Source organism: Phalacrocorax aristotelis, chromosome 1, assembly GCF_949628215.1.
Source record: "Phalacrocorax aristotelis chromosome 1, bGulAri2.1, whole genome shotgun sequence".
Lineage (NCBI taxonomy): Eukaryota > Metazoa > Chordata > Aves > Suliformes > Phalacrocoracidae > Phalacrocorax > Phalacrocorax aristotelis.
Genome location: NC_134276.1, coordinates 202969659 through 202989393, shown reverse-complemented (window position 1 = coordinate 202989393; position 19735 = coordinate 202969659). Strand labels below are relative to the sequence as shown.

The 19735-nt window shown below is 40.1% G+C and overlaps 2 protein-coding genes across 5 annotated transcripts in view; one reads left to right on the top strand and one right to left on the bottom strand.

Moving 5' to 3' along the window:
* The window catches only part of COG5 (component of oligomeric golgi complex 5), a 210020-nt gene extending 203279 nt beyond the window's left edge, over positions 1-6741 (bottom strand). Inside the window, exons 1-5 of the mRNA XM_075081357.1 lie at positions 6565-6741; positions 5501-5640; positions 4462-4519; positions 1283-1337; positions 1116-1185 (exon numbers count right to left, since the gene is read on the bottom strand). Of these exons, the coding sequence (XP_074937458.1) occupies positions 1116-1185; positions 1283-1337; positions 4462-4519; positions 5501-5640; positions 6565-6631 (390 nt within the window). The 5' untranslated portion in view covers positions 6632-6741. The remainder of the gene's footprint in view (positions 1-1115; positions 1186-1282; positions 1338-4461; positions 4520-5500; positions 5641-6564) is intronic.
* DUS4L (dihydrouridine synthase 4 like) lies at positions 6671-19618 on the top strand. 4 transcript variants are annotated; one of them, XM_075081365.1, is made up of 8 exons: positions 6671-6745; positions 7325-7459; positions 7691-7812; positions 11194-11311; positions 12768-12890; positions 13845-14071; positions 15705-15886; positions 19247-19618. In XM_075081365.1, exons 2-8 carry the CDS (start codon positions 7350-7352, stop codon positions 19379-19381), a joined length of 1017 nt encoding a protein of 338 aa, XP_074937466.1. In that variant the 5' UTR covers positions 6671-6745; positions 7325-7349; the 3' UTR covers positions 19382-19618. The 4 variants fall into 4 exon arrangements, with proteins under 4 accessions (XP_074937466.1, XP_074937468.1, XP_074937465.1 ...); XM_075081364.1 differs by lacking the exon at positions 6671-6745 and adding an exon at positions 6966-7235; XM_075081367.1 differs by lacking the exons at positions 6671-6745; positions 19247-19618 and adding an exon at positions 6927-7235 and having other exon boundaries at positions 15705-17072.
* Positions 19619-19735: the final 117 nt, after the last annotated feature.

The following is a 19735-nucleotide window of genomic DNA, read 5'->3' as shown; positions in this document are numbered from 1 at the left end:
CCCCAAATTCCCACAACCCTTTCCACAGCTGAAACATACATCAGAGAACAAAAAAAAAAAAAAATCCTGCACCTAACCTGCCACGTGAAAGCCACCGAAGTTTTGCCCAGTGGCATAAACATCAACAGCTGGAGTTGAAAAGCAGCTAGACAAACTGGCTGAACAGAGTGTTAAGAGCTTCCTGCTGAACTTCTGAAGGTAATGTAGAAAAGTAGTAGAAGTTCAACCAAGAGACTAGTGCAGCTGCTCCACCAGCCCCCAGTCTAGAAACTGCATGACAGTTTGGAGCTTCATCTACTCTGCTGTACAACAGCAGTTACCCACAGATGGCAATCTACTTGAGTGTATATCCACAGCTCAAATTTCAGCTACTAAAAGATAAGTTCCTAGTTCTGCAAAGCTAAGGTAAACTTATGAAGATAAATAGTTCAAAAAATAACTCATTAAACACTTGCGGATTTGGAGTTGTGTTACTTTTCAAACCAAAAACTGAATAGAATGCAGCTACGTAACTGAATGTCTATGGAATAGTTTTCAACTGTTACAAAATTAACAATGGAAGTGTTTGACACTTAATTGCACCATTGTTGTGACAAGCTTTCTCCCACTGCTATCCTCTAACAGAGATCTACATTCTCCTGTAGACTCCACTTATATTCAAAAGACAGGGACAACAACATAGCTGGGCTTATAAAACTCCAGAACCACAAGCGGCTCCCAAAGTTGCATCCTATTTTGAAAGAATGACTAGGCTGCAGTCAGGCATGCGTTAACTTAGAGCAGAAAAGCATCTTCTACACAATGGCACCATAACATTAAATACCAAAATTACACAAACAGCAATGAGAATTCAATTAATCTGTACTCCGACGACCCTTTCCTCTTCCCTCCATCGCTACAAAAACTCACTTAGCGCAAAGGTCAGTTTCCTACTTTGCAATATAAAGCACCTCGCAGTAGCTCACAAAACGACACACAAATACTGATTTTCATTGAGAAATACTGACAACAAACTACAGGCTAATGGACTATAAAAAACCCACCAACGTCCGATAACTAGGAAACAATACACATTCAGAAGGATTTTTTTAAAATATATTTTTAATAAAACTTACTTGAAGTTTTGCTAGCTGAGCTGTGCGAGACACTATTTTGTTGTAGGGGTCAACAATTTTTACTCTAATCCTAAAAACAAAAAAAGAAATTTATTTATAGCAGTATTAAATAACATGATAGAACAATTACGAATTTATACTTTCTAATAGCATAATGAATGGCATACCTATCAACAGTACTTTGTAGAGCACCAATTCTAGTCTGCATCATTTGGAGGACACCTGCAAAATAAGGTATATTTTTTACACGGAACACTTGTCAATTATAGAACTATTCTTCAAATCACAGTAACTACTGCAGACTACTTTAGGACAAAAAAAACAGTTTTCCCCTTTACAACAAAGCATTCAAACAGATTGAAATGAATAAAACACAGCATATTTGGAAATAAACGAAGCAGGTAATAGGTCACTTACTGGATGTTATGGAAAATTTATTCATAGAGAACAGAAACCTACATAAGAAATATCACTCTAAAATTCATCATATGTTAAGTTTCGAATAATATTTAGAGCATGTTCTTTTCTAAGAGGATGTTCAAAGGCACATAACCTGCTACAAACACCTGAACATGATATACAAAAATGGCACAACCTATTTAACACTATTTAACATAGTGACTAGACAGTTCAGAGAAACCAACAAAGAGGACTGAGAAGATAACCAATTCTATTTCAAGGTTGTCTTCCTGTGCATATGCATCTTTAGCAAAAAGCAAAGTATCAATGTCATTGTGACGTCACCTAATTTAGATTACAAACAAAGCAAACTACCCTAATCATGTTTGTTCCAGATTAGTTTGGCAAAGCAGCACAAAGAAAGCCCACAATCATGCTTGGTTTTTCTTGTTATATTGCAAACAAAGTAGTCAAGGGTAGCAGTAATTTTTGCAATATGGAATCAGCCTGCTGAGAATTTAATTAAGTTACGCAAACCCAGGCCTATGACATTATTTTTGTTCCAGCTATTGTTAGCATCCTCAAACATACTACATTTTTGTAAAGCCCTGTTTGCAAGCATGTCATCATTAAATTGGATAAAACTGCAATATGATAGAGTAAGATGGAAGATAAACATAACTACTGCTAATAGTTTTATTCAGCTTGTCCTGTACTGGGACTATATGTCATGTATTTTGTATAAATATGCCAACTCCCATCTTCTCCATATTTCAGAATTATTAACTTGTCTAAGTGACAGATGCGGGAGTTCTCTGACATTTATACGTGGAACGCAGGCATGTAATTCTCACGTCGAAGGATGAAGATAGAAGATGCAGTGAAAAGTTGGCAAAATAGGCTGAATTTTCCCCTCTACATTGCAATAATGGGGGAGGGCCAGTAGCATGACATTGCTGCATCTCTGACTGTGACATCGCTATAAAGCATACAGCAGTCTGCTTGCCAGAAGGCAGAATTATGATGGGTGAAGAGGCAATCTACCTTCTCCATCTGCTGTGTACAATATGGGATGATACTATTTTGTCTATCTTGAGCTAACAGGTAGCTCAAGAGATGTACTGAGCTCCCTATGGACAGAGAAAGGTATATATACCACATCAGTGTACCATTAAAAAAGCTCATAGACCTAAAAAATAAAGGACTCTACAAGCTGGGTATATCAATTTGAAATGTTTAATGAGATTACTTTCACACATCCAATTGACTGTGTATGCTGTGAATTAGTTCCATAATCTTTGCTTGCTGACTTTCTTGATAAACATACCAAGAGCTATGCGTTTCTATTGTCATAATTAAAATTTCTATTGACATCCATCTTTTCTTACAAATCGTGACTCAGTATTTCTTCTACGGTGACCATATACCACATATAGAACAAGCAGGGCAGAGACAAGAAACTTTTGCATAACTTATAACATCATCTTTGCGCGCATAGATTTTTGCTTTTCCTGGCAACTACAGACTGAAGTTTCTACTGATGTCTCAAGTATCACATACTTTTCAGGATTAGAACCTCTGCATGCTTCTGCTTCCCTCAAACACAGAAAAGGCCTCTTAAAGAGCATAATCCTAAGTAAATGGAAACATTTCAACAAATTTGAGGTGAACTAGACTTTATTTTTATTAGCTGTAAATCACACATTATTAGCTGTAAAACATGCATTATTTACCACACCTGACTTATAGAAATGTTTTATAACGCAACAGTTGTTTTGAAGTACTTCATTCTTTCCTCAGAGCAACCTGAGGAAGGGGTGCCTTCAGAAACAACCATAATTTCAAAAAACACAATTCCACTGAGCACAAGTTGCTGAAGATCATGACTGGGAGGTATTTATCAGTCATAACACTGACTAGAGATTCCCATCTACTTCTTATCTGGAGGATGAACACAGATTCCAGTCTTCCTAGGCTTAATTTTCCAACTGTTTAAAAAGCTGTTCAGGAGTACCATTGCTAGATTAAATTGGCATTTCTTTATTTTTATAGCTATATGCAAACATTAACAATCAAATACTGTATCCAACAAGTTCCAAAGACTAAGGAGATACTATAACTGACAGTAACCAGAAACTCTCTGATTATGCAAAACCTGGAAGCAGAAGAAGGAACAAAGATAAATTACTTAAGTTACAAAATAGGAAAGGGAAGGGGGATATGCTTTATCCCGTTGTCCATGCAAATTAGCATGTTATAGAGGTAAACATCCTTCTGCACAAAAAAAAAATAAAAGGCAAAACCATATGGAGTTCCCAGGGAGTGACAAAGAGCAGAATGGCAGGTCTAATGTGCTCCTGGCACAAGAACTATACGCTGCAACCATTTTTCTATACAGATTCAATGGTTCCGAAGCAAAGCCTTTGAAAGTCAGCAGTTTATGTTAAAATCCAGGTCCCAAGCAGTGGAATAACATGAAGGTATGTATTTAACTTAGCAGCCCCTTACTAGGAAAAAAAAATCTCAATGCAGTTAGGTGTTAAAGCCTCTTTGGTTAAGATTTGCAAACTATGCAACACACGCATATGCAACATGCACAAACTTGGTACTCGCGGCAACAGGTATCAGCTAATGTTGCAATAAAATTAGGCTTATTTAGAAAAATATATTAAAAGGTCAAAAAGACTTGATTGCTAAAGTTGCTCAGAACAGATTATCAAAATAGGCTTTGCTAGGAAGTAGTTACTCCAGGGAAGCATCAGCTGTATCTTCTCCCTGGAGCTCCATCTACTGACATCAAAAAAAGCTGCCTCATTACTCCTCAGAAGTAAGATCCATAGCCTTAACATTAGGGGCCAAAGCGGACAGTGAATGACCCTCCCAGCAGAGATATTAAAAGTGCTTCCACCACTGTTAGAAGCAGCAAGCATAATATAATAGTACTTACCTTCCAGGGATTCAATTCCAGTCGCTTGGGCCAATAGGTCTTCATGTCTTGCAACAACCTGAAAAAAACCGAATCGAGAAATCAACACAGAAGAATGGGGATGTGTGCCTGAAAGAAATAATAATGTATCATCATCATCCCTACCTTAGGCAGACACAGGAAAAAGCGGCCACACCTTAAAGATTAAAGGGTTTTCAGAACATGTTGTAATTCACAAAAGCGGCAAGCTCAGAACGAGAAGACGGTCAGTAACTGCAGCATAGCTGACATTTTAATTACCGCCAGCAGAGCAATCACATTTCAACACACCTTCATAATAATTGTAAATGCAAGCTCATTAATCACACAGTAATAATGTATATTCACATTTTTACTATTTTCCTTTCTATTTATGACATTTAGAAACTAGTTTCCAAAGAATTTACCAGTTGGGGCAGGGGGAGGGAGGAAGCAGGTTTTGAAACTACACACAAACTTAGCATGTGCTCTCAATGCAGGGTCCACTGTGGATTTGTGGTGTCTGCGTAGATTTTACCAAAAAGCCTTTTACTCACCAAACTCAAAAGCCTTTCCAAAGGTGTGGAGGTGTGTTAACATAGGTTATATTTGCCTAGCTAAATGTAAACCTTAGAGCCTAGGCTACTCTCCAGCACAGGATGAAACGGTGCAAGTGAAATCACTCCCTATCTTCTCATAATTGTCATCTTAAAACACGGGCCAGTGTTTCTGATAGCTGACATGATCATTTGGAAAGACTCAGGGAACAACCTTACAAGGAAGAGTGGAACCTCCGTGTATATAGAGATTGGCTGCAGAAACTGAAAACAAAGCAGTATACAGCTTCTTGGTAGGGGTGTTAAGAGTGGGCTTGATTGAGTTAAGTATCAGATTCACCACTAGTTTTGCTACAAGTTGTACCTTTAGTTAATGCTTGCAGAGTATACTTGGCATTTTCAGAAGCCACAAGATCGTAAGATTACTAAACTTTTGACTAGTTTATATCAACTACTCCAGAATAACAGGTATGCTTTAAACTTACTTGTAAATGAAGCTCTTTATCCAACTGACTAATACCTTGGGCAAGTTTTGCTAGTTGCTCAGCTATCACAGCCTGATGGATAGACTGGGAAGTGTAAGCTTTCACATCAAAGTCTTCTCTGAAGAAGTCAGCATAACAGTCTGAAAAAGAATAGATTATATCTTCATGCTTCAGAATAGTCATATATTATTTATGGACCTAAAGCGTACTGTCCTCTGACCTTCAGTTTCTCCAAAGGTAACAGCATATGTTCTCTACATCACATAATACAAATGAGAGACCTATATGAGAAGAGACCACAATCAAGAGACTCAAGTTTGGTGCTGATGACTGGGGGTGGGGGGTGTAAATGGTGAAGACAGCACGTTCCTCTATTCCCCACAGCCTTTTCTTGAGCAGAATACACTAAAAAGTATCGATACCTTCATCTTCAAACTTTACAGTGTAAGCTGGGTGAGGCTGGGGAGGCTGTACCCACAACCAGACACAGACCAGTGACCTTCAAATCGCTGAGGATCAAGGTGGTATGAGACACCACTCCATGGAATCATACCAGACTCTTGCAACAGTGTTGGTTTATAAAATACTAAATTAAGAAATGATACCGCAATGATGATTTCGGATCGAGCAAGACCTGCGTTTCCGGACGGCGCATACTAATGCTACCGAGTGTTTTCCTCGCCCCTTTCAGTGCACTTTTTCACCCCTAGGAGCAGGGGACCGGAGGGGAGCACGGCACTCGGCCGCCCCGCGCCACTGAGACCCCCTCGCCGGCAGTGGGCAGCCCCCTGTCCTGCCCTGCCCTCCCTGAGGCGGGGGGCACTCAGCACCGCGGCACCGCTCCCGACCGCCCCAGCCTTCCGTGAGGTGACAGCCGGGGGCTCACCGCCCTCCTCGCCCCGTCCCCGGGCACCGGCGCCCCTCCCCCGGCTCTGGCCGCCCGGCCCAACGCCGCCCTCGCGAAAGACCCTCCGTCTCCTCAGGGCCGCCGGGGGACGGCAGCCCCGACGCGGTCCCGCCGGCGGGGCACAGCCAGGCGCCGCCCGCCCGCCGCCGCGCCTCACCGTCCGCCAGCAGCTCGGCGAGGGCCGGGGCCGGGGCCGCGCCGCCGCCCGCCCCCGCCTCCTCCATGCTGGCAGGTGCCGGCAGCCCGCGCGTCACTCCCGAGCGGCGGCGCGCGGCGATGATGGCGAAGGCGCGCGCCGGAACGGGGCCGCCTGGCGGGCGGGCGGCGGCGGGGCGCTGGTGAGCGGGGGGCCGGGGCGGGGCCGGCGGCAGCGGGATCCCGCAGGGCGGGAGGGCTGGCGACGGCCGGGCTGCGGCTCCAGCAGCGCGGCGCCCCTCGGGCCGGCTCCTCCGGCGGACACAGACGCGCTGGAGCCAGCCCAGCCCAGGGCAGGGCGGCCGGGCCGCAGCCCCGCCGCGCGGGCGGAGGCGGAGCGAGCCGGGCCTGTAGCGGCGGGCCGAGGCTGAAGCGGGGCTGTTTCTCGCCGGACATGAGGGAAAACTTTGAGCGTGAGGCCGGTGGGGCGGAGCCGGCTCTGCGCCGGGAAGCGGGGCTGGGGACCTCCCCCGTCCCTCCCTGCCTGCCTCCCTGCCAGCCGGGCGGGACGTCGCAGCGGGGCTGTTAGAGATTCCAGCGGGGCGCCCGGCGCAGGGCCGGTGGTCGCAGGTGGCGGCGGCAGCTGGCTGGTTCCTGACGCGAGGGACTGCTTGCGGGACGCTTTACCGAAAAGCAAGTCCGGCCTAAGCTATACTGCTTTGCTGCATGGTCTGGGAGAAATAGCTGAATTACTTACACGCAAATACTGCTTGTTTTTTTAGATGCTAAAAGGATTGTTAATTATACATGACTGGTGACATCGTAGAAACTAAGCAATGCCAGCTAAAAGATCCCATGGATTTGTTTCATTCTGGGCAAGTTGTAAAAATATGTGCCCCTATGGTCCGCTATTCAAAGTAAGTAACTGTCATGTCAACTATGTTTTCAGTGTATTTTCTCTGAGGAAGTTTATCATGACTGTAAAAACGGGGATGATTACCTCTTTCTCCTTTAATTAATACGGAGATGGACATGGCATATGGTTTATCTTATGATTATATTTGGACATGCCCACAGTACTGCATTTTAGAATAGCTAATCAGAAAAATGTCTTTACTAATTATCTCTTAATTTTCACATGTCTGCAGGTTGGCTTTCAGAACCTTGGTTAGGAAGTACGGTTGTGATTTGTGTTATACACCAATGATAGTGGCAGCTGATTTTGTGAGATCTGCGAAAGCTAGAGACAGCGAATTCACAACAAACAAAGGTATTTTTTTTTTAAGAAACCATGTCCTTGTCAGAATGTTTTATGTGGTGGTAAGCCAAATTGGCCAAGTGAATGAAGTCTGTCACACAACTTGACATCAGTTAACAATTTTGGTATACCATTGTAAAACCATACAAGTATCCTAGGTGAGAGTAAGCACGTTCCAGTGATACTGTGTCAAATGAAATAGTGTAAACCTTGTCTCCACCTGAAATCAGGGCCTCCAAGCTGATCTAGATGTGTGGTGGGTTGACCACGCATAGCTGGCCAGCTGTGCACCCACACAGCTGCTCACTTATTCCTCCTCCACCCCCAGCAGCATAGGGAGAGAATAGGAAGAGCAAAACCAAGAAAGATTCATGGCTCAAGGTAAAGACAGTTTAGTAAGTGAAGGAAAGGAGATTAAAAAACAAGTGATGCAAAGGCAATCGCTTCCTACCTTACACCAGCAGACCAATGCCCAGCCAGTCTCCAAGCAATGGTCACCCTGGGGTACAATTTCCATGTCCCAACCCACTTCCTTCTTCCCCTACCACTCCTGTTTCATCGCTGAGCTTGGTGTAATACAGTATGGAATATTCGTTGGGCCAGTTTGGGACAGCTGTCCCAGCTGTGTCTACTGCCAGTTTCTTGCCCCCCCCAATCTATTTGCTGGGGGAAGGTGGAGGCAGACTGAGAAAAAGAGAAAGTTTTGATACCGTGGAGCAATAGCCAAAACAGTGGTGCATTATCAACCCTGCTTTTGTCACAAAATCCAAAACACAGCACTGTACAGGCTGCTATAAATAAACTTCAAATAAACTTGAAAATTAACTCCATCCCAGGCAGACCCAGTACGAGATGGTAATAAGATCCTTTTCCCAGCAATTGCTGTTTCTTGTGTGTTTCGGAGAAGAACATTTAACTCATTGGCAGGAAAAGTTTTCTGGTCTCTAACAAAAGTAAGAGGGTTGCTAAAGGCAAAAAAATTAATAGGCCAGACATCAATACTGTGGAATCGAGGATTGATAAAAGAAGCAGGGTTTCAAATTAGCAGGAGTGGAAAGTGGAAGGTGCTCTTGTTGGACTCCTTGAGGTATCGAGAGGGTGATGAAAGGAGCAAGAAGGCACAAAGAAACCGGAAGTTGAAGCGTGCCTAGGGCTGATGGGGAGAAGCATGGCTCATAGTACAGAAACATAACCAGAACACATACAAAAAGAAGGAATAAAAGGAGTTGTAGAGTCCTGGCTGTAAAGCAAAAGGCAAAAGTGGTATGAAATGTGTGGGAAGGGGTGACAATAATGATACATATCTGCTGGCTCTATGAAGTGTGATGATTTAATCTATTCAGACCACTGAATTGGTGGTTTCATAAGTGTATATATAATAGTAGGGGAAGTATATTTCATCATTTTAGCACTGGCTGTTTACTGTGGTCCATTATTCAAATAGAACAGAGCAGTTACAGAGAAAAGTCACACTGGGAAGCACAGGTAGGCTCTCGTATTAGTGGAGTTCAACTTTAAAAAAGCATGAATAATTCTTTGTGTGTAAAAATAAATGAGTAAGAACATAACTGAAAATGTAATTTGGCAGTGGCTCAAAGCTCCACAGAGCCACCAGTTTGACCCCTTTGAATTTACTTATACTTGTGATCTATACGACATCCTGTGGCATTAAAGTTCCATGGGTCAGATATGTAGTGTATTCTGGGGGCATGCAGGGATGGGGAAAGAGGAAATTGTTTACGCTGTAACTTTGCTGCCATATAACAAGGGGTACAAAATGAAATGTGCTAGTGTTGTAAACAATATCTTTTCCCTAGTCACCTCTTTCATGTGCCCTTAATTATACAGTCCTGTAAAACATTCTCCCTCAGACAGCTGTGCCAAGATTATAGTATTTACATTATAGGCATTTATGCTTTAACAAGTAGCTCCACAACAGGATGTGAAATTTTACTGTGGTTTTTTGTTTACCTTCCTGGCTGTTTGAGGTTTTTGTCTTCTAATTAGTGGAATACATTTGGAGCCTACAATTGATTGCAGTTTCTGTTTTCTTCAGCATTGCTATTTCTTTGTTGTGTATTTCTCAAATAGAGGTAGATGTTCTTTGTGGTGGCTGCTGCTAAAAATTTGATATGGGCAGACTCGGTGTTTTTATTACTTAATGCTCAACCAAAATACTAGGAGTGTGGGATTATTCCAAAATATTAGCTGTAACAATGTAAATCTCTTCAGCTAGAGCACTGTATTAAATGGATGGTGCTTTGAAAATACGCAAGAGATATTTTTGCTTGCTGGATTTTTAGTTAACTTCTCGCAGTGTCTCAGCTTGGTTGAGAGGGTACTGCTGCCCTTTCTGACTTATGCTCCACTACTTCAGAAACTACTTATTTTCCACTAAACTAGAAAAATCTTCAGAAGCACTTGTGGTCTTTTCAGTACCAGAAATGCATTTGCTTTGTGCATCTGTTGGATCATGTCTTTCCATCAGTGCTCAGATATCCCCCTTCCTCTTAACAGCACCAATTGTTTATATGGAAAGTGAGTGCTAAGACTGAGATATTTTTAGATGCTTTTAATGTAATGCTGTAACTATAAAAGAGGACAGCATGTTTCAGATGACCATCTGGCTCCCTGCAGGGGCTTAGTAAATTGCAAGTAGTTCAGCAGACCCAAGCTGAGGAGCACTGACACTTTGGTCTCCCACTTGAGACAAAGCTGCTAAAGCTGCCTCTGCCCGTGTGTTCTTATTCCAACTCTGCATATTGCATTGTGGATAAAAACCAGCCACGCTGGCACAGAAGAGGAAAAAGATGGTCTGGGATAATGAAAGGCAAAGCTTGTGCATTGCTTAGCTCCTTTCTGAAGGGTTGGTTCTGTAAGCAAGTTTCCCACCTGGCAAGACAGACAGCCATGTCAGCATAGCAAAGGGGCAGCATGCAGACAAGAAGGGGTGGGCTAGGAGGGGAAGCGTGAAGGCTGCTGAAAAATAGCAAATACTCAGTTTCCCATATAGTCTTTGTGAAGGATAAGCATCTGACCAATTTCAGTCAGAAAAAGTGTATGTTGAGTCCAGCAACACTCTAGGACACATATATTTGAATTCCCACCTCCCTTGACAGACATACTCATTTAGTAACCACTGGACAGCTACCTTTATTTATTTGTGATCTAGGGCTTGCAGAATCACAACATAGTTGAGTTTGGAAGGACCTCTGTAGATCATGTTATCCAGCCACTGTGCTCAGGCAGGGTCACCTAGAGCCAGTTGCCCAGGACCGTGGCCAGATGGCTTTTCAATATATGAAAAACATTCAAAATGTAGAATTTCTTCTTTTTATTTTCTGGTTTGTTGAGTTTTTTTTTAACTCTCTGAATATCTTTTCATTGGAGTAGGTGATCATCCATTGATTGTTCAGTTTGCTGCTAAAGAAGCACAGGTTTTGTGTGATGCTGCCCATATCGTCTGTCCTTTTGCAGATGGAATAGACCTAAACTGTGGCTGTCCTCAGAGGTAAAGTTTTGAAAAAGCTGGGTAAATATGATGAAATAATTTGAGAATAAAGAATGATGGTCTTCATTTTCATAGTAATTTCTGTCTTAACTTAAAAAGAGACTTTGAGAGAGAAACAGCATTTTAACCTGTCAGAAATGTCTGTGTGGCAAAATTGTTCTGAATGTTCTGAGAGGCCTGTCACCTTGGTGAGACTGGAAAAACCAGGTGTATTTGCCAACTTGCTTTTTTTCAATTCTGAGATATTGAATGTTGGCTCAGAAGTGAAGTGTCCATCCCTCCTCAACAGCTGTTAAATAAGCATTACCAAAAAGAGCTTGGTGCAAATAATTTGGAGAGTGTTTTGAGAAATGATGTGGCAGTTACCAAAGCAATTAGGCAAGTCACTGATGTCTCAGATTTCTGCAAGAGAAGGATAGTATCTAATATATAATTATACAGGTTATATTATTCAGGAAGTGCTGAAAATAATTTATTCGCTCTTTTATTAGGTTTATAAGTACAGTGAATGTGATCTACTTCTCAAATTGATAGAGATTTTGTCTTGACAGTGAAACAGCACAAATGAAGGTTCTTGCTCACTGGTTCAATTGAGAACCATTTATTGTATGCTTGTCAGGCAGTCTTTTTCTAAGTGAAGACCTCAAAAATAAATGTAGGAAAGCAAAAGATAATATTATGGTGCAAATACTTAATTTGTCTATTCTAATTAGATTTTCTTGACTTAAAATTATAGTATTTTTGAAAACTTTTCTAGAGAGATCCAAGACTCTGGAATGGAAGTGTATTTTTTTTTTCTAAGCTAACTACAGTGAAGTATGCCAAGCTGTATGTTCCTTTTAGGCCAAAAATCTACGCTTACATTTTAATCATTTGTTTCTTGTGCATGCTGGTTTCAAAATAACAAAATTTTGTGCACTTAGTCTGCCTTTATAGGAAAAATTAAGAAAAAAACTGCTGATGCTAAGTGGATGCAAAGGTTATTTCCTGCCAATGAAAATAAAGCGTTTTGCAGTTGAGGAAATACAGAATATTACTGAAATCATATCCTTACTTGCACTTCAAAAGTCTTCCTTTTCAATCCAGAGTAATTTTCTGTTTAGAAGAAATCCATGATCCAATGGGAGGGGAAATATCAAACTATTTATTTTATGTATGATCTAAACCATTGTTGATTAAATGTTAGTTTATCTTCCTTGTGAGTCCATTTTGTGGACAGAAAATTGAACTGGAAGAGAATAGTAACTTGCCCAAAGTTCAAACAGCACAATGGAGACTGAACCAGGATCTAAAAGCTGGTGTCAAACTGCGAAGGAATTATTGATCTACAGCCAGTACTATCTCTGTTTACTCAACCACACATTCTAAAGGTTGTAAGGAAAGAAACTGATGGATTTGACTGAAATTGATCTGCATTTTTTTCAAATGTAGAATACAAATGTTCTTTCTCTTAAAGGTGGGCGATGACAGAAGGTTATGGTGCTTGCTTAATGAATAAACCAGAGCTTGTTCGAGACATGGTGAGACATGTACGGAATCAGATCGACAACCCTAGATTTTCAGTATCTATTAAAATAAGGTGGGTCTAACTTAAGTGCTGTTTGTGGTACATGGAACAATCCTTTTAATTTATTTTAAAGAAATGTGTTAGTGTAATAGTTACACTATAATATATGTAATTCTGTCAATAGAATATTACACATTATAATAATTTCCTTACACGTGAAGACTGCTGAGATTTTTTGACCCCAGATGGTGGAAGAATATCTGGGACAAGTAATCCCAAACTTAGATAGTAGAACCAGCACAGCCTTTGACTACATACCCCAATAACATACTAGATGCTAGAGTTTTCTTGCAATCCAAATGACACAAAAATACAAGTTAAAAGGTCTAGGGTTGCATAAACGAAAAGCAATGCATAGCCTGTATCATCCAAGGACTTTGTGAGCTGTTGGATGCCAGAGCCACAGTTGCTGTTGGCTCTAAGGGGAAGGGTAACAAAACTAGGAACTGGTCCCCATAGCTGCTCTAAGGAACACATCCTGCTTCCCTTCATTGCTTTCTAAACTTCTGTAAACTGTTGCTTTGCATTGCTTTGCACCCCTTCATCTGCTATTCACCCACGCATCCCATGTGGCCTTTGCATATTTGTCAGTTAAGTTTCAACTCAGTTTGAAATCCTTCAGGAAAGGGGAACTAGTATAAATTGGATTTTTTTTATTTTTTTTTTTCCACAAAATAGGCAAAATAATTATGTTTATTTTAGAATTTTTTGGGCACCATTGCTCAATCTCTACAAAATTTACCATGTATATTTCAGAGATGTGATGTGATTGGGAAGTGCTAAATTAAATAGTGGTTTCAATACACTAAACTCATATGCCTTTATTAAAAAAAAAATCTCTTCCAACAGTAATATTTTCTTTAATTCTAATGTTATAGAAATGTGGTAACTCCTCTCTAAGGAGGGGGGCTTTTTATACAGTTCAGGTAACTTACTATCTAATGTTTTCATTGCTTGGAATTTTAGGATCCATGAGGACTTAAAAAGAACAATTGACCTATGTCAAAAAGCTGAAGCAACTGGAGTTTCATGGATTACAGTACATGGGAGAAGTGTAGAAGAAAGACATCAGCCTGCACATTATGATGCAATTAAAATAATTAAACAAAGCATGTCGATACCTATTGTGGCTAATGGAGACATTAAAACTTTAAAAGATGCTGAAAATGTTCATCACTTGACAGGAGCAGATGGTAAGATTAAACATAACCTATTTTCTAAGTAAACTTACAAGTCAGATTTCAAAGTATTTATTTTGGCTGGAAGTAGGACATGATTTGAGTGCTTTTCACTCTTTGAGGAGACAAATGAAAGAGGATGTTTTAGATGCCTTACAAACCCAAAAACAGAATCACTTGTAATCATCAGAGCACTAGAGTACTGTTATTCAGAGTCACAAATAATGATTTCTGAGGCAAATTACAAAAATTCATTGCTTAATTTTGCTGTCTCATCACTCAGTGGTGGAGTTCGGGCCATTCATTCCATCTGTTTATGGAGCTGATCATCTTTTAAAGAACTCAGAATCACAGAATCCCAGGTTGGAAGGGACCTCCGGAATCATCTAGTCCAACTGTAAACTTCCACTTGGAAATCTCTACTTCCTGCACATAGGAGCAGATATCTTATAAAGGAAATACTGTTAAGCCAGATACTTAAGGGTTAAGATGGTTAGCTTCAAGGATACGGTGAGGCACACACAGATCTGTATGCATGTACCTTGTCTTACACTTCAGTGGTAAAATTTGGGTGTAAAGAATTGCCCAGCAGTTATTTAGTCACAACAGATTCCTGCAACTGTCTGTGGCTTCCAGACAATATGGAAATTCAGTATATGTTTTGAAGAGGTGATCTGTATCTACACACTTTAGATCTTACAGCTAGAGAATAACAGGTCAGAGAACAGTAGCTAGTGTCATAAGGAAAAGTTCATGTGGCAGGTTTCTTTTGACACTATTGGTGTTTAATAGCAACAACAAAAACTAGCTGAACTGAACTGCCGTGCTGGTACATGACTTTCTCCCCAAATACAAAGCAGGAAGGAAATATAGAACAGAGAATAACATTCTCATAGCCCACCTAACATTGTTGCTGATAAAAATACCAAGCATAATTTTTTTTTCCTATCATGGACAATAACAAAAGAAATTTTTCATTTTTGATCATCCTATTTTTTTAAGAAGAGACTAAGTGTGACAGACTGTATGTTGACAGTGCAGGAAAACAGAATCCCTTAATCGCAGAAAAATTGCAGTAGAACCTGTATGGGTTTATCTGACAATTTCGAATTATACTTGCAAATACACTGGCTTGTTCAGAAAGATTTACTGCAGATCAGGAGCCCTGAGATTTATATAATTGAGACATTGAGTTCTTACTGGAAGAAGGATTCTAGGTCAATGAATCAGCTGAGTTGCCCTAAAAATGACTAAATTTACCATATTGCTACTCTCATGTCTTTCCATCATAATTTTAAGTTAAAAAGACAGGCTTGTGTGTGTGTAGCAAATAGAAGAAAAATACTATTGAATTGCTGTTTAAGAAGTAGGGAAGAAAGGCTTCTGTGTCTTGTGTTTCATTTCAAAATTCCTGGAAGGGATACATCATCAAGTTTAATGTGCTGACAGGTGTTATAGGTACTCTGAGCTTTGGATTGTTCAATGGATTTCTCTGGTACAGCTGTAATATTCATCCCTGTTGTTCTCCCATTACCCATCTGTAAGCTTTGGGTGGTTGTCCTAAGGGGTGCTATACAAAGTCTACAGGAATATTTAATGTAAAATTTAAACTATAATGTAACTTACTGCTTTAATTTCCAATTTGAAGGGATAATGGCAGCTAGAGGACTCTTAGCAAATCCGGCTATGTTTGCGGGATACAAAGAGACGCCTTTGAAGTGCATCCAGGACTGGGTTGACATTGCTCTTGAGCATGGAACTCCTTTTACGTGTTTTCACCACCACTTAATGTACATGATGGAACGGCTAACTTCAAAACAAGAAAAAAAGGTTTTTAATGCTTTATCGAGTACCTCAGCAGTATTAGATTATCTGAATGACCATTATGGGGTGTGATAACTGAAAAGTATTTTAGTTCGATGTAAACTTGTATTTTGCAATTGTCGATACATTGTTGAAGTTTTAATTGGGTTCCTACTTTTTAGTCACATTCGTACATCACGTAAGTATTTTCAACACAGCATAACATTACGATGAGGGTGATACTTTATATTTTTAGTGTTTTTATGTGTCAGCATTTTTCACGCCAGAAAATATTCCAGATTCCACAAATGGGGAATTCTATTTACAGTGCACTACTACACAGAGGTTTGATTATTGTAAGACTCCAGTTGCTTACAGCAATATGTTTGCAAAACTAGGACCCTCCTTATGTGAAACCTCCTAAAATAGAAAGACTGCTCATAAATAATACCAAGAATTTCAGACCAAAAAAATAAAAAGGGAGCAATTATAGAAGAGTTTGCTTTAACTGACATAAGCTGTACTTTTAAATTTGAGTAGATTTTTCAAGCTTAAAGATAGTGAGGCCTTGAAGCTCAGCATAGTATCCTTTTTTAAATTAGATGTTCCTTTTACAGACTAAAACTTTCTAAACTTACTTAGAACTCAGAAAAATTCCCTGATTCACATTGTGAAAGAAACCTGGAATAGATAAACGATGACAGACAGAAAGAAAGAGAAAAATGAAGAAATAGTTTACATTAAGTACAAACTTAGCTGAATATAAAATACAAGACTTGAAAGTTCACTCTAAATCCAGTTTTGTTTATCTACTGTATGATAATTATATAAAAGATTAAATCCCTCTCATCTACCAAAAAAGAACTTTATAGGTCAAAGAAAAGCTGACAGATTCTCTCAGTGGGACTCTTGCAGGCCTTTCTGTCTGCTGGCATGTTGCTTATCAAAGCATGACAGCCGCTTGGCTTTGAATCTTTGTATAGGAGGGAAATAGTAGAAATTAGAACGAGATAAGAACGCTACACACCAGCTGCATTTGTTCTGGCAAGGGAAATTTCACAAATATGTGCAGTACAATTATTTGTTATCAAATAATTTGTTTTCTTTATATGTTTACACAGAAATCATTTAGTTTTCTGACTCTGATACTTCTATGAAGATAAAAGTGAATAGTTCTAAATTTTCTAAATAAATTGCTTGGGTTTGTATACAATTGTCATTTTTTTTATTACACTATAAACTGACAACCTGGGGGAGGGGAGGTTGGTTTTGATGCTACTCCCAAAATCTTTTAATCATTTAGATATCTAAATTCTCACAATTCTTTTAATGCAATGACATAAAAGACTTGATCGTTTTTTCATTGCGAATATGTTCCAATTTAGGTATACAAACAAATGTTTGAAAGGCATGTCTATCAAGTCTAGTTCACAACTGAAGACAGCAAAGTTACTTTTCTGATATGGTCACCATCCTGATGTGTTAACAAATGGGAAACTGCAGACATGCTTTGCTATCCCAGGCTAACTGAGACAGTCTCTATAACCTATTTTGGTGTGATAGGGTCTCTGTTCCTTCAGACAACTGGTTTTTTCACTCTTTTGGGTTGTAATGTTTTCTTGATGCTGGATGATCACAATTATGTAGAGCTTTCCAGGTAAAACCCCAGCAATGTCTTCTGCAGTTAGTACTTCTCTCTTCTCTTTCTAATGCCTCACTTTTCCTCAACTAATATTCATCATGTAATTTATGAACTCCCAGTTTTACAGCAAAAGCTCTTATTTCCCAACTGCCTGACGTTGTATTTCGTACTGCTGAATTTCCAGTGTCAAGTTCATCCAACTATAGTGCAATACTCAGTTCTCCTCAGTTCTGAAAATGCCTCCAGCCTTCTGCACCAAAAATAAAAACTATACAACTCAATGGTAGAAGAAAGGGATTCTTGAAAGTATTAACCATGCCCTGTGTTAGCATTTTCTTAAGACCTTTATGATTTGGCAAGCAACTGTTACTTGCAGTGAACTGTCCCATTAGCCACAAGGAGCAGAGAAGAAAAAGTTATTTATTAGAATCGTATAACACAAAGACTTTTTTGTTGTTGGTGGTAATAGTGGGGAAATAGAATTTTAGAGGACTTGAAATACCTTGACCTATTTAGGAACTGAATACTTGATTTTGAAGGCAGCAGTTGTTGTGCCTGTGTGAGATCAGTAGAGATTTCTGCCTGAAGTACAAGACCTAGGTCGCTGTTAATAACACTAGTAATTAAGGAGTGCTTGATCTGGCCAATTATACATCATAAAAGTCAATGGAAGATTATCATCCCTTTTTGAGGGTGAAATGAATTGTAGACCTTCTTCCCTTGTGGATTTTGTAGGCATCTGAACACACTTCACTGTGTTGATGTAGAATAAACTGCAAAATTGGAGTCTTAAAGCTGTACTCTGAACAGCCATAGTGTTCAAATATACATAAATTGCTAAAGATGGGAGTTAGTTATTTAACTCCCAGGGTTGTTTTAGAATATGGTCATTTTTCTCATTATAAGCCGTTTGAATATGGGAAAATTCATCTCCAGTTCAAAGCCACTAGATACATTCCTTCCCTGTATATATTACTTGTAACATTGCCAGGTACTCACTCTTCCTATTTTCTTATTTTCAGATTTTTTAAAAAGTTATTCTGCAAGTAATGTAACATACAAAGCTTTGTTCCCTATTTTAGGTCCTTTGCATCCTGTAGCTGATCCAGCTTTTTATGTTACGCCCCCCTGTACAACAATGTCATAGTCTCGTAATACCTGTACTTCCTTGCAACTTTTACCCTGCTGCAGTCACCCCAGCTCCCTCACGCAGCCTGTACAATCCCATTTTCCCTATTCCCGACTGTTCAGTTGTTTCTTAGGTCTCTCTTTTGTCTTGGGTTGATGGTTGGGCCAGTGCAGTGTGTGATGATGAGGCAGCTGTCAGACAAGCCAAACTAGAATTGAACAAGTTTGAACTTTATATTCACCTTTCTTTCAGCAGAGAATTAGTCAGATTTCTGTCCTCTATCCAGCTGCTAATACACGGGAATTTCATATTTCTACTTCTGAATACTTTGTCACCTTACTGGTGGGAGAGGAAGGTATTTCTTTTAACTGTAATGTTTTAAGGTTTGTGAGGTTTTTTTCCTGAAGCAGCCAGCCATTACGTATATTGTATGGCATCATATTTGTCCCAGTGTGGTTCACTGTAAGATAGGCAGCCTTAGATCAACAACCCAGACTTCCACAACTTCAGTTAGAAGAATACCTCCCAGGAGCAGCAGAGTGCTACTCAGCAGGAGATGGGAGGTCTCACAGATGTTTGTGGGAGGCTTCTTTCTGTTCCTCGGATCTCATTCCAGGTTGGTGGGGAACAGCAGCAGCTGCAGTGGAAGTGCACAGCAGTCACTACAGAGCAAGTTTTTCTGAGATCATATGAAGCCCCTGGAGTGAAAAAAGCAGGCTCAGCGTCTGGCAGCAGGGATGTGCAAATATAGTCCTATCACTATGAAGCTAAGCTACTGGGAGGGCAGCTTGCAGTGGTAGTAAGAGGTGACTAAGCAGCTCAGAAATGGAAACTGCTCTGGAATTAAAGGAGAGACAGTCTTTAATAACATTTTAACAGCTTCAGTGAAGTATAATGGCTGTAGACCAACAGCAAAAATGTAATAACCAGGACCCACTAAGAGTTTATGTTTTGTCTATGCTTCTGATTAAATATGTTTATGAAAACATGTTTGAAATACTTCTTAAAACCCAGGCTATTTCCACTGTGTAGATTGGATTGAAATGGCTGGTTGTATCGCTGTCCAGTATTTGTTATGCATAAACAATTATTTGGGATGTAACCT

Bases quoted from the DNA above. Each gene is read 5' to 3' on its own strand.
- DUS4L (XM_075081365.1), top strand. From the start codon at position 7,350: ATGACTGGTGACATCGTAGAAACTAAGCAATGCCAGCTAAAAGATCCC. The intron at 14,072-15,704 runs GTAAGATTAAAC...TCCAATTTGAAG, and splicing joins TCACTTGACAGGAGCAGATG to GGATAATGGCAGCTAGAGGA. The intron at 15,887-19,246 runs GTTTTTAATGCT...ATCTCATTCCAG, and splicing joins CTTCAAAACAAGAAAAAAAG to GTTGGTGGGGAACAGCAGCA.